This window comes from Lipophrys pholis (assembly GCF_963383615.2).
Source record: "Lipophrys pholis genome assembly, chromosome: 14".
NCBI lineage: Eukaryota > Metazoa > Chordata > Actinopteri > Blenniiformes > Blenniidae > Lipophrys > Lipophrys pholis.
The window spans coordinates 11,009,650-11,022,718 of NC_137633.1; the positions used below are offsets into that span (position 1 = coordinate 11,009,650).

General features: G+C 43.5%; 1 protein-coding gene across 3 annotated transcripts in view; it reads left to right on the forward strand.

The window, feature by feature from the left end:
• sptb (spectrin, beta, erythrocytic) overlaps positions 1-12,859 on the forward strand; it is a 41,725-nt gene extending 28,866 nt beyond the window's left edge. For 2 of the 3 annotated variants that reach the window (XM_080479356.1, XM_080479357.1), the window contains exons 19-37: positions 211-357; positions 848-1,114; positions 1,378-1,602; positions 2,117-2,206; positions 2,519-2,809; positions 3,102-3,232; positions 3,489-3,693; positions 3,891-4,114; positions 4,421-4,571; positions 5,745-5,989; positions 6,893-7,031; positions 7,401-7,485; positions 8,930-9,126; positions 9,280-9,362; positions 10,200-10,263; positions 10,353-10,603; positions 11,794-11,967; positions 12,208-12,250; positions 12,564-12,859. In XM_080479356.1, coding sequence (XP_080335482.1) covers positions 211-357; positions 848-1,114; positions 1,378-1,602; positions 2,117-2,206; positions 2,519-2,809; positions 3,102-3,232; positions 3,489-3,693; positions 3,891-4,114; positions 4,421-4,571; positions 5,745-5,989; positions 6,893-7,031; positions 7,401-7,485; positions 8,930-9,126; positions 9,280-9,362; positions 10,200-10,263; positions 10,353-10,603; positions 11,794-11,967; positions 12,208-12,250; positions 12,564-12,761 — 3,210 coding nt within the window. In that variant the 3' untranslated portion in view covers positions 12,762-12,859. Of the gene's footprint in view, positions 1-210; positions 358-847; positions 1,115-1,377; positions 1,603-2,116; positions 2,207-2,518; positions 2,810-3,101; positions 3,233-3,488; positions 3,694-3,890; positions 4,115-4,420; positions 4,572-5,744; positions 5,990-6,892; positions 7,032-7,400; positions 7,486-8,929; positions 9,127-9,279; positions 9,363-10,199; positions 10,264-10,352; positions 10,604-11,793; positions 11,968-12,207; positions 12,251-12,563 lie in introns of those variants that run through there. The other variant, XR_013935948.1, reaches the window with a different exon arrangement.
• The last annotated feature ends 210 nt before the right edge of the window (positions 12,860-13,069 follow it).

The window sequence follows — 13,069 nt, forward strand, 5'->3', positions numbered from 1 at the left end:
TTTAGGATAGGGGTCCCATTTGGCTAATTGGTAAATGGTCTGTTTTCAAAAGATAAAGAATTAAATCCTACTTATGCAAAATTTCAAAGTTGATGCTTAGATGACTTTCCAAAGTGTTGCGACCATTATTGTGCAGATCTGAGTAGCTCCCACAAATAAAGACCGAGATCTACTTTGCTAATAGTCTCTTTCTTCCTCACCGTGCTTCAGCTGACGGTGTGGATCAATGAGAAGATGCTGACAGCGCAGGACACGTCGTATGATGAAGCCAGGAACCTCCACAGCAAATGGCTCAAACATCAGGCCTTCATGGCCGAGCTGGCCTCCAACAAGGACTGGCTCAACAAAGTGGATCAGGTCAGTCCTGACTTGTGAGACCACTCTCATTGTAGAATTTATCAGTTACAGTTTAGCTGTGTCCCTTCGTACGTCCCTGTCCCATTACCTGCATTTTAAAATGTTAGACATGGATGTTTAAGTCCATGTGTTTTTAATGTCTTTACTGAATATGACCAAATGAATGTCATTAATGTGTATTTTATAAAGCTCTAAATATAGTAAGGTCATGACCTTAAAGAGAAAAATAATCACCCACCTGAGCACAACAACACAGTAAGAAAAGTCAGAAGCAGTGATGTGTGGTGACAACAAGCAACAAAACGATATCTGTTGATCATGCATGAATCTCACATTTAGCTTTGTGCTATATAGATGAAATTTCTCATTTTTTAGGCCACATTTTGATGCATATCTGCAAAAGCTTTGCACTTGCATTCAGTCTGTTTTTCCTCTATACACAGTTATGAAAACAAGCTCTTCTTCTGTGTTTTTTTGGGGGGGTGCACAGGAGGGTCAGGAGCTCATGGAGTCCAAGCCAGAGTTTGAGCCTATCGTGACGGATCGTCTGGCCAAGCTCCACGAGCTGTGGGACAAGCTGGAGTCCACCACGCAGGAGAAGGCCCGCCTGCTGTTTGATGCCAACCGCTCTGAGCTGTTCGACCAGAGCCTGGCCGACATGAAGAAGTGGCTCGGTGAACTGCAGCAGCAGATCCACAGCGGAGACGAAGACGTTAAAGACCTGACTAACGCTAACATCCTCCTTAAAAAACACCAGGTCGGCAGATTTATTGTGCTCTTTCTCTCTACTGTACTGAAAAAACTAAAAGACTAAAAGATTTAAAAAAAACAAAAACACAAGTTGATTCCATAAACCTTTAGTGTGATAGCTTCTATGAATTTATATGATAGAATCCACTGAACTCAGTCTCCCTCATGAATGCCAGTACTAACTTTCCTTTGGTTTACCCTCCGTTTCATCCTGATTATGTTCTTGAAAGGCTATTCATCTTGTTCTCTAATCACGTTTCCTCGTGCCAGATGACAGAGAACCAGGTCCGTGACCGGGCACGCGAGCTGGAGGAGCTCCAGGAGGCCGCCAGGAAGCACGGTGGAAGCAGGGAGGACCAGCCGGAGCTAGAGGCCGAGCAGCAGGCCGTGCAGAGGGAATTCCAGCAGCTCCTCACGCCTCTTGCCCAGCGAAAGGGCAAACTGGAGGCCGTCAAGGCTGTCCATCAGTTCTACAGAGACCTGGCCGATGAGCTGGTGAGCATGGATTCAATTTTCAGTGAAAACGTTAAATGTTGAGACTGCACATAACCGAAAGCTAAAATGAACGGTATTGGATTCAATTTCAAAAAAATTATTGTGAATGACCTCAAAGCAGCATGGGTTTGGGGCTTTTATCCTCTCCAAAAAAGATGAGATATTCATTTGGAAATGAAGTTTTCAATTATAGCTTATGCACTTCGTATGCAAGATGGTTAAAATCACCTTTTCTCTCCATGAAAATGACGCTTCACTTGAAACTGGATAAAAAATTTTAATCCATTATTGGTTTCAATACCACTTGACTCAGGTAAAGGAGGGAGCCTAAAGATAGATTTTGTTTCTTTTTGAGATCTTCGTGAAATTTTTGTCAAGAGGTACAAAATCAGTAGAACAGTAGATGGCGACTCAGACGGTCACATTTAAAGAAAATTCTTTAGTCTTTAGCAGCTTCTGCTTTTTGTCTTTGTTTTCATTTTCAACCATTTTCCTCTTGTCATTTCTCCGCCAGCTCTGGATTGAAGAGAGGATGCCTCTGGCAATGTCACAGGAACATGGGAACAATCTCCAAACTGTGCAGATGCTGTTGAAGAAAACCCAGGTGGGTATTTGGGTGCTAAAATAAGCCATTGTTGGAATGAAATCAATTCTGCAATGATGCAATAAAGTGCAACACAGATGAGTTTCTTGGGAGTCTCGTCCCAATATCAAGAGTCCAGATCATCTACAAGTTAGCCTTGTGTTGTTGTATTACAAGGAAAAGCAAGCAGTTGTGTCGTTGGTGTTATAACTTGATAAATGATCAATCTATATGGAATGGTTTCAGTGGCTCTTGGCCTGAACTTGAATTGTGAGAAATATATCTTATCTTTGCAGCTATGAATTAACTGGCTGTCTCCTCTCTGTCTATCAGACGTTGCAGCGGGAGATCGAGGGCCACCAGCCTCGCATTGATGAGGTACTAGAGCGTGGAAGAAGGATGGCGTCTGCCGCCAGTGCAGAGAGCAGACCGGAGGCAGGGCGAATCGCGGACCAGCTGACGGAGCTGGAGGAGGCGTGGGCCCGGCTGCAGGATGAGATGAAGAGGCGCCGGGAGAGGCTGAATGGCTCCAACCAGGCCCAGCAATACTACAGCGATGCAGACGAGGCCGAGGCCTGGATCGGGGAGCAGGAGCTGTACATGATCGCTGACGAAAAGGCCAAGGTGAGGGATCAGACGAAGCACCGGGGTCTCACTCAGGGAGAACCGTCACAGATGCATAAAAATCTAATCTGATTGACGAAATCGAAATCAGGCAGCAAAAACAATGCGTGTCACTTCACGCACTCTGTTAAGGTGACTCACTTTTTTAAGTAGCTCCCTCCATTGAGAGCTCATTTAGAGTGTTTTGGTTTGCCCTTTAGGAGTGTAGTCTCCCACCTGTTTTTAACATATTGACTGAGTTTACTTTGTGACTCCTGATTCTCCAACGCCCTCTATATGTCTTTGTCCTCAGGATGAACAAAGTGCCATGCTGACACTAAAACGCCACACGATCCTTAAGCAGGCAGTGGACGACTATGCCGACTCTATTCAGAAGCTGGCTGACCGTGCCCAAAAGATGTTTGCGGAGGACCGTCCAGACGGGTTTGTGCTCCAATCATTTGATGTACAAACTGAAGAAAATCACATTTGAAGTCCTTTGGAAGATGCTAATACACTTATGTTGTCCCAGGCAGTCATGTTTTAAGGTGATAAGGATGACAGCCATACAAAATGGGCATCTTAATCACAGGCCTCATCTCGAGTAAACTTCAATCTAATCACTTTGACCTGTTTCTTATTTTCATCTTCTTCCATGCATTTGATTCTGTTTCATCCTTCCTTTTGACCTTGTCTGCAGTGAGGAGATCATCAGGCGACAGAGCCAGGTAGATAAGCAGTATGCAGGCCTGAAGGAGCTGGCAGAGGATCGCAGGAAGAAGCTGGACCACGCCTATCACCACTTTTTACTGAGCCGAGAGGTTCAGGATCTGGAGCAGTGGATCGCAGAGAGAGATTTGGTGGCTTCCTCTCAGGAGATGGGCCAGGACTTGGACCACGTTACGGTATTACACACAGCGATTCATAAAATCCAAGAGACTGAAAATTGTAAAAAGAATGAATAAAATGTGAACATTTGTCATTCTGAGTGACACAGAGAGTCGTAATAGAGGTTATTAGATTAAATTATAGTAATAAAAAATACTTTCCCCTTATTGTGTCATTACCAGTTTTCACGAGTATATTTGTCTTTTCCCTCTAGCTTCTGAGGGATAAATTCCGAGACTTTGCGCGGGACACCGGGATGCTCGGCCAGGAGCGAGTGGACATGGTCAACCAGACGATAGATGAGCTAATCGAAGCCGGTCACAGCGAGGCCGCCACCATGGCCGAGTGGAAGGACAGCATCAATGACAGCTGGGCTGATCTGCTGGAGCTCATCGACACTCGCGCTCAGCTCCTCACTGCATCGTACGAACTGCTCAAGTAAGGAAAGCAGTATTGATGTCCCGCTCCATCTGCAGAAGGATATCCAGTTATTTGTATCGACACCATTAAGATTTCATGTCTAATCCTTTAATGCAACATAACGTGCCGAAGTAAGTGAAAGGGATATTGATGTCTCGCGTGCACACGCTGTCACATGACTAATGACGTTAAAAGAGAAAACATCTGGATGGGAGGAATTACACTTGACTGTGATAGCTACTGTAGTGAGTCAGATGATGAATGTGTGAGTATAATGAACACAGAGCTGAACAGACTGAGAGATCGATCCCTCTCTGCCTAAAGGTACTTCGATGATGGGAAGGAGCTGGTGGCGCAGATTCACGAGAAGCAGAAAGAGCTGCCCGAGGATGTGGGTGAGGACTTCAGCAAAGCCGAATCCTTCCACAGAATGCACGCCGCCTTTGAGAGAGACATCACCGCTCTAGGCAAACAGGTACAACACAAGGGATTATCTCTTTTCACTCCCAGGAAACTCAGCAGGCAGTGGCCATGAGGTAAACTTTGATGGTTGTGATCTAGAGGGGAGAGAGAGAGGGAGAGAGAGAGAGCGGGCAGCTGCACAAGGTTTTCTCTAAGGTCGAGAAGAATCGTTAACAGCTTCTTAAAAGATGGTCATAAGTCTGTATCATCCTGATCCTCAACTGGAGGTGCGTGATTTTGAGCCATCACTCCACTGACGCAGAAGCAATGGAGAATGCATGTGAAATACACTGAGAATGAAATACCACTGAATGAAAAGTCCTGCTGAACAAATTTAACTGAAATAATGCACGTCTTTTTTTTTAATATCGAGGTTGGAAATGAGATGCCATCATTAGTGATCCTGCAAGGTGCAGAGAAGCGGCAGGTTTAAGCTGTTCACTTCTGACAGAATCACATAAAATGCGACTTAACGCCATGAACGTGTGAAACGGTGTACGGGTGAAAAAAAACGTGTGTTTTTTTTTTCTCTTGTGACAAGTTAATTAAAAAGATGTGAAACTCACAGATGAAAACCACACAATCATAGATCACCTGTTTAGTTAATCCTAAAGAATCTCTCCTCGGGAAGTGGCGGACAGTAAAACCAGAGCTGAGAGTGAATACCTCAGCCCACATTCACAGGATCACCGCGAACAACTCCAAATATCGCAGTGTATCGGGCCGATGTGTGAAGCTGTTAACTAATCCCTCATCAACACATTGGAACAGATAAAGTCATGTCCGCCCCCAGACATAAATTAATAAATCCTGCTTTGATTAAAATAAATTGGGAGCTTAAACATTAGCTAAACAAATTAATCTTGTATTCAGAATGTTGAGTCCATGAAATTGTATGTGTTGCATAATTAGCCTCATTGCCCATAACCTGTATGAAATATTCCTGTGGTAATGAAAAATAGCAGTTTGACAGATGTTTTGATAACCTATGTTGTGTCTTGAGATCTTATGATGGATCTAATTACTATTCCCTCCCCAGACATGTTCTAGGGTTCAAAAGAAATACGGTGCATTGAACAATATCTTGTATTTAATAGTCTATTCCAACTAAAGCAACAATAAACGGTTACCTCTGCTTGAGAAATCTTGAAATTACATCTGGGATTCACGGTTCTCCGTCCTCCAGGTCCAACAGTTCCAGGAGACGGCTTCGAGGCTTCACGCCCAGTATGCAGGAGAGAGAGCGGACGCCATCCAGACCACAGAGCGAGAGGTGGTGGAGGCCTGGAAGGGCCTGCTGGACGCCTGCGACGGACGCAGGGCGCAGCTGGTGGACACAGCAGAGAAGTTCCGCTTCTTCACCATGGTGCGAGACCTTATGGCCTGGATGCAGAGCATCATCCAGCAGATAGAGACCCAGGAGAAGCCCCGGTGAGCCTGCAAATAAAACAGTTCCAGTTGGCTGAAATACCAACATTGATTTCTCCTCCTTTTGAATGGGGCTGCTTCACATTTTTCAAGAGAAGAAACTGATTGAGCAATGTAAAAAAAAACAAAAACACACACACACAAAAAAACAGAGCAGACACCTTGGCCCGAGGAACGAAGTTTCACTTTTTATTCAAGTCAAATTCAGTTGTCAACGAAAATGACGGCATCGGTCCTTTTGTGTGCACAAATGGTGAATTGAGGATCTTCAGCATCGAGCATCACTGAGACATTTTTAATGGACATAAATTGGTTCAAATTGAACGAGGAAATGCAAATGGATTGACTCATTTTTTCTAAAGGTTGGATTTCGACAGAAACCTTGGCCTCATTCATTTCAGGAGTCAACATGGCCGGGTTTGTTTTTGTTTGGCAGGTATTCCAAAAGACAACTCGATTAAATGTAAAATAATGTAGCTCTTTTTTAAATGACTTGGAGCTTGGGCATGAACAGAAAAAAAACATCCCTTTCAAATAAAAACAAACCTGAAATCTTGGACCTTGAGCCTCGTTGGACTGACATCAGCTTTTAGATGGATAAAAGCAGATAGTGCTATGCGAAATACAAGCACAGTGTTTAATATTTAGATTCACTTATGTGTAACTTAGATATGACGAGTCCTTTTTCCAGATAAAAAGCTTTAATTCACCACCATGTGCAGGAAAACACTACTATAATTTGTGGTCCCTAAAGACTTTCAGAGCACTGATAGGAGAGCGTTGTATAAAGAAACCTTGTAAAGTTGTGACCCTGGATATCATTGCAGTTCCACCTCTTGCCAACAGAGGTAGATAAACTTCAGGAATTACCTCCTTCCTTTAATATCTCTCCCTGCTCTGCATTAGAGATGTCTCAGCCGTGGAGCTCCTGCAGAAGTACCACCAGGGGATCCGCTCGGAGATTGAGGCCCGGGGAGCCAAATTCACTGACTGCACAGACCTGGGCAAGGCCCTGCTGACTCGCAAGCACCGAGACTCTGCTGAGGTGAGTGTTCGGCGGGAAAGACGGCTTCTTTTCATCCTCAGCTGGCCCTCAAATTGCTGCTTTCATTAGATTTAATTACTTTTCTGGGAGTGATTGTTCCTGTTTGGCACAATGGAACCAATTGGATTGCCACGAAAGAAAAGAAAAAAAATTCCACTCGTCTCACATTCATCGGGGAGTCTATAAAGCAAACACTAATTAGAAATGGAAAAGCCAAAAGAATTTAAATGAGCAATTGACCCCGGCCTGAATTTAACGTTCGGTTAATTACTTTACAATACTAATTCTTGGAGGATAACGGGCAGTCTTGGGGCCGAGTTGTTTAATAACGCCGATATGTAACTGCGACTGTGTAACTGCTTGTGTCAGATCAAAGACAAGTTGGTGCAGCTGATGGAGAAAAGGAAAGAGATGATGTTCAAGTGGGACGACAGATGGGACTGGCTCAGGCTCTGTGAGTTAAACCACACTTACCTTCAAAATGAGTCTTATCATGCATTATTCCTGTCACAGTTCTGTTCTGTTAATACCAAAGGCTATCTGGATAACACATATGAAATACAGTATCTACAAACCTTTGCAGCAGGAGTTCCCGGGCTTTTGGTCATCAAGGCGCCGCACAAAAATGTGCTTCACTTTGCGTAAAATGTCTTGACTTTTCCCATCAGAAATGTTCTTTTATTTTTGTTGAATCCATACACCAACAGTAACAGTGCTTCGATCTCAAGTTCAAGTTTCAAATCTATTTTCACAAGTGCATCAGAAACATGTTTCCCCGCGCGATGAAAGTCTCTGCTGTCCACAGAGAATGTCAACATTAAAATACCAGATAAGAGCAAGTAAACAAACAAAAAAAACAAAACTGTGTCCATTATGTAAACAAAAAGTAGTGCAAAATTACATAAGGAAGTGTTTGTTTAAGAAACATTCAAATCCAACTATTCTCAAAAACTACTCAAAATATTTGTTCATTTTTAAACCTCACTGAGGTGGCAATAGATTATGTTTACCTGTACGAAATATCTACATTGAATACACATTTTTTGACAAACAATAAGCGTTTTTTTTTTAGAGTTATACATTTTTGTAAAGAAATGTAGATATGAAGCAGTAATTTTCCACTGTTGAGAGAGTAAACTTATCGGTAAGCAAAATACAGATTTGTACAATGGTTAAAAAAAAAAAACTTTATTTCATGATGAAAATTGTACTTAGGAATTAGTCAAATTACATATAGCTACTCCTAAAAGTCCAACGCCCCCAAAATACTTTTTAAATACAGTAATGTATTTGTCATTTTCAAATGTCAATAATGTTGCTAAAAGGATGAATGATGATTCTAAAAATCAAACCAGTCCTGTGTGTTACTTTGTTTTGTGTTTCCCAAACTCTTTATTAAACAAAAATGTAGCTTCTGAAATTAAATTTCTCATCTTCATCAAGATATTATTATAATTAACAGCTCATGGGATCCATATGCAATGAAAAACATAATTTTTCTTGTGCTAGTTATGGTCTCATGCTGAAGCTGATGTTATATTTTAATTTCTTTTTCATCACACTCACAATAAAATTGCTAATGAAATGAGTGTTTTAGTATAAAAAAAAAAAAAGTGACTTCACCCCCCACTTATTTTCCATTGATCCTGATTCCTTACAATTTAGAAGAATCCCTCTGGAAAAAGGCATCCACTGTCCCCCCAAATTTTTCCTGTTGCTGCAACCCCTCCAAGCTCTTTGGCGCCCCCCTCAGGGGAGTTTGAGAACGACCGCTGTAATGCTATCCAGCAAGGAGTTTTGTCTCATTTTCATTGATTCATCTTCATGTTAATTCGAGGACTTTATAGCACAAAATCTACCAAAATGAGGTCAATCATATAAGCTGTTGATCATTTTAGTGCTGGAGGTGTGTCAGTTTGCACGCGACGCCTCGGTGGCGGAGGCCTGGCTGGTGGCTCAGGAGCCCTACGTGACCAGTAAAGACTTGGGTCACACCGTGGACGAGGTGGAGAAACTCCTCAAGAGGCACGAAGCCTTCGAGAAATCCACCGCGACGTGGGAGGAGCGCTTCTCCGCTTTAGAGCGACTCACGACGGTACGGTTTAAACATTATCGCCATCACAATAGATATGACTAACTTATCAATGCTGAAAAACAAACATAATGGTCAGAAGAACAACACGTGGGGAATGTTGGTGTGTCAGATATGAAGATGGGATCCTGACCAGAGTTCCTCTCTGTGTTGCAGCTGGAGTTGTTGGACTTGAGGAACCAGCAACAGGAGTTGCAGGAGATCATGAAAGAAGAGCAACGCTCGGATAAAGACAGCAGGTACGCGCGCAAACACGCCGGCTTTCATGTTCGCGCTGCATGTGCTAAAAGCACGGGGTGTTATTGGATAAGAATCACCACGAAAGGACACGTCCGGGGTGACAGTTTCTTTATTTTCGTCAACAAATCCCATGAGAAGATCAAAAAAGCCGACAACAAAGTGATCCTAAATACTTCCTGTGTGTGTGAAGCCCGATGAGGCCCATTCCTCTGCGCCGCTGAGATTCTCTGTTGTCTAAAAACTATTAAAACACAACAGTGAGCCACACCACTGCACTGGGAGGTTTCTCTTCATAACACTGTTGTCATACAAGAGTCTTTCTATTGTAAGAAGCCTACCTGTGAGCCACGTCGGCTAACAACACAATAGAAACGCCGCAGAGAATAGCAACACCATATCCTCCATGGACACTACAGTACATCTTCTTCCTGAGCCTCCACAAGTCAAACACAAGGTTTTGGGAGCCGCTGCGACCTCTGAAGGAGGAAAGCTACTATTTTCCTTCAGTCGTCTTTTATTATGAGTAATTAATGCAGCTGGAATTTTACTGGCTCGCGTGGGTTCACAACCACAGAGCAGCGATTCTATTTTAAGTAAGAGCAGATCAACTTGAGGAGTGGAAGTACTTGGGCTGTTCATAGTGCCACATTGTGTTGGGGGATAATTTAATTCCTGTTTGGTTTTGATCTTCTCAGGAGAAAATGTATTTGCACAATACCAATCACCTTATCCTCTAAACTTTTGACTCACCTAAAGTCTTTTCCTCCGTCACCTTTTTCAACTGGCTGCTTTCTAAGAGTTCTCATTCAGACCCCATGCCGCCCTCTTTCCTGCAGGAGAGAAGACACAGGCTTTGTAGAGGAATCCTCGCAGCTCGACACTATTGAGGAACAGACTCTGGTTAGTAACTCCACTCCCGTCCTCTGGACTTTGCTTCGCTGTCGCCCCTGTTCCAGCATATTGATTTGTTCTGTGCTCTCTCTCTCAAGTCTGGTGCCGCCGAGCCCAGCTCAGGTCAGCTGGACGGGACGGCCGGCGACTCCACAGTGCCCATCGTGTCGGAGATGAGGGGGAGCGCCTCTTTGGACCAGGAGCCCTCGGTCTCTGTAGCGACCTCCAAAGAGCCGGAGCGGGCGGCCACCATGCCGCTGGAGCCCCCCAGAGCTCAGACGGTGCTGCAGGAGGGCATGCTGGGACGCAAACTGGATGTTGAAGGCTCCGGAAAGAAAGCCTCAAATAGGTAGAGGACAGAGGGGAATATTGTCTTCATGTCATGGCTTTTGGTGCTGGGAGAATCTCCAGCAGCAAAACCTTCTCGCGTTCCTTCATTCATCACAGTCTGCATTCCTTTCAGTGTGTAAATCAGTCTGCATCCTAACGGCATTACGAATTCATGAATACAAATTCATCTCGTTTGTCACGGATCAAAATAGCTGGAGTAAGTTACAAGTCATCTAATTTATGTGAATAATTTACAGCAATTAAGAAGGGGAACCGACGGCTGCCTGGATCAACGGCAGGGGAAATACCATTGTGTTGAAACTGCAAACACATTTCTTAGATTTATAATCACCACGCAATTAAAGATTTGAATTTAATTGAAATCATACTGCCTTACTTGAGGGGACACCATTGAGCCGTCAGCGGCTCAGTGGTGAGACGTTCTTTTTTTAATAAGTTTAAATTGGTAATAACTTTGACACTAAGTGGCCCTTTTTACATAATCTCTCCCTTCAAATCAAAATCTCTCTTTATTCCTCTATGTATTTACTTTTAATCTGAAAATGACAAGCAAAACAAGCAAAAAAAAAAAATTTGAATAATATTGACGTTACAACTCTAATAATTTGAGTTGTTAGTAGTCCAAACAGTGAGACGATAATAAAATTCATTGTTGCAGCCATCATTTTATCACTCATGTCAATTATGAAAAGAGTTTCTTCAAACATCTGTACTGAAACATGTACATTGTGTTTTGTGACCCTTGCTTCGTGTTCTTCATTGAAAAACAGAAATGAAATAAATTGGCAAACTAAATTCAAATTTAATGTTTCCCATAAATAACAGTCATTAAGCTTTACTTGCCAAAGTCACGTTCTTGTTTGCTTCCTCTTCATTAATTCAATTAGGGTGAATTTGGCAAACTGGGCGTCAGAATGTTTTATTTGCCCTCCACCAGCCCACTGCAGGACGGGATTAGAAAGTTTGGCTGAGCTCCTCCTGATTGGAAAAAGACTATTTATAGTTATTACAGCGCCTCAACTGCTCCTCTCCTTTTTAATTCCTCCATTTTAAAAACGTAATTTCACTGGAGTGGCGCTGCTGCTCTGGCTCTTGTAATTGGGATTAAATTAAATTGATTTTGCATTACCGGCGAGAAGTTCCTCTGGAATCTTTTCCCTTCCTCTCTTCGTCCCTCGTCGCTCTCAGGTCGTGGAACAACTTGTATTGTGTGCTGAAGCCGGGGCAGCTCTCGGCCTATAAGGACGCCAAAAGCTTTGGGCACGGCGCGACGTTTCACGGCGAGGAGCCGCTGAACCTCGGCAGCGCCGGCTGGGAGATCCTCACCAACTACAAGAAGAAGAAGCACGTCGCAAAACTCCGGTGAGACTCGCCTCGAAATTTGTCTCAACCGTAGACGACAAAATGAAGAGTGTCATGAAGTAGCACTCGTGGAGTAGCACTATATAAAGTTAATTGTGTGGGTTTTGAACGACATATGGCTGTTTTATCGTTTGAAGGTTTTGTGCAGGTGTGAAATAAATTGGAAAACGTTAAGAGGGAAACGTGTGTTTCTAGCTTCGCTCGGTAATTTTTGACTCCACTTTCAATTTCCTCTCACAGTCTCGGAGACGGCAGTGAATATTTGTTCCAGTGTAAAGACGAGGTGAGTTCAAACGCATCGCACTGGTCAAAAGAGTCACGCGATGAATAATCTCTGACCTCAGTGAAGCTGCAGCCGCAGGGTGGAAAGCCGCACACAACACATTATACATTTACATTTGATTTCCAAAAAGGTATGTCGGATTAACACTCTGTGGAGCCGAACAAAGCGATTGAAGTCAATCATTCAAAACGTGACCCTTTCGATTTCTTCACTCACTCAAAGAGCACGAGACAAAAGGTCCCCCCCCCCCCCCCCCCCCCCCACCCCCCTTTGTGACCCGCTGCTCTGTGTGTGTGTGTTTGTGTGATTCCAGGAGGAGCTGCAGCGTTGGAGCCGAGCCATGGAGAAGGCCGTGCAGCCCCCGGCGGCGGAGGAGGCGTCGGGGCCCTCTGGGGCCAAAGCCCATAGCCTGCCCCCTCCCTCCTCCTCCGCCGCCGCCGCCCTCCCCGAGCCCGGAGCTGCCAAGAAAGACAAGGAGAAGAAGTTTAGCCGCTTTGCCAAAAAGAAGTGAGAGAGATGGGGAAAGCCACTGGGAGGAGGCGTTGCCTTGACAACCCGGAAAGAGAGAAAGTAGTATTTGTGTACAATCAATCAGAGCGAGCTTTTTAATCACTCAATTTTTTCTTTTTTTGAATATATATATATATATATATATATATATATATATATATATATATATATATATATATATATATATATATATATTATTTTGTGAGAGTTTAACAGACGTATTGTAGTTTAGGTTAAAGCCATCACTCTTTTGCCTGTATTTAAGCCGGTGTATGATTACGAAGGTCCACCTTTTTCCTTTCTTTGTGT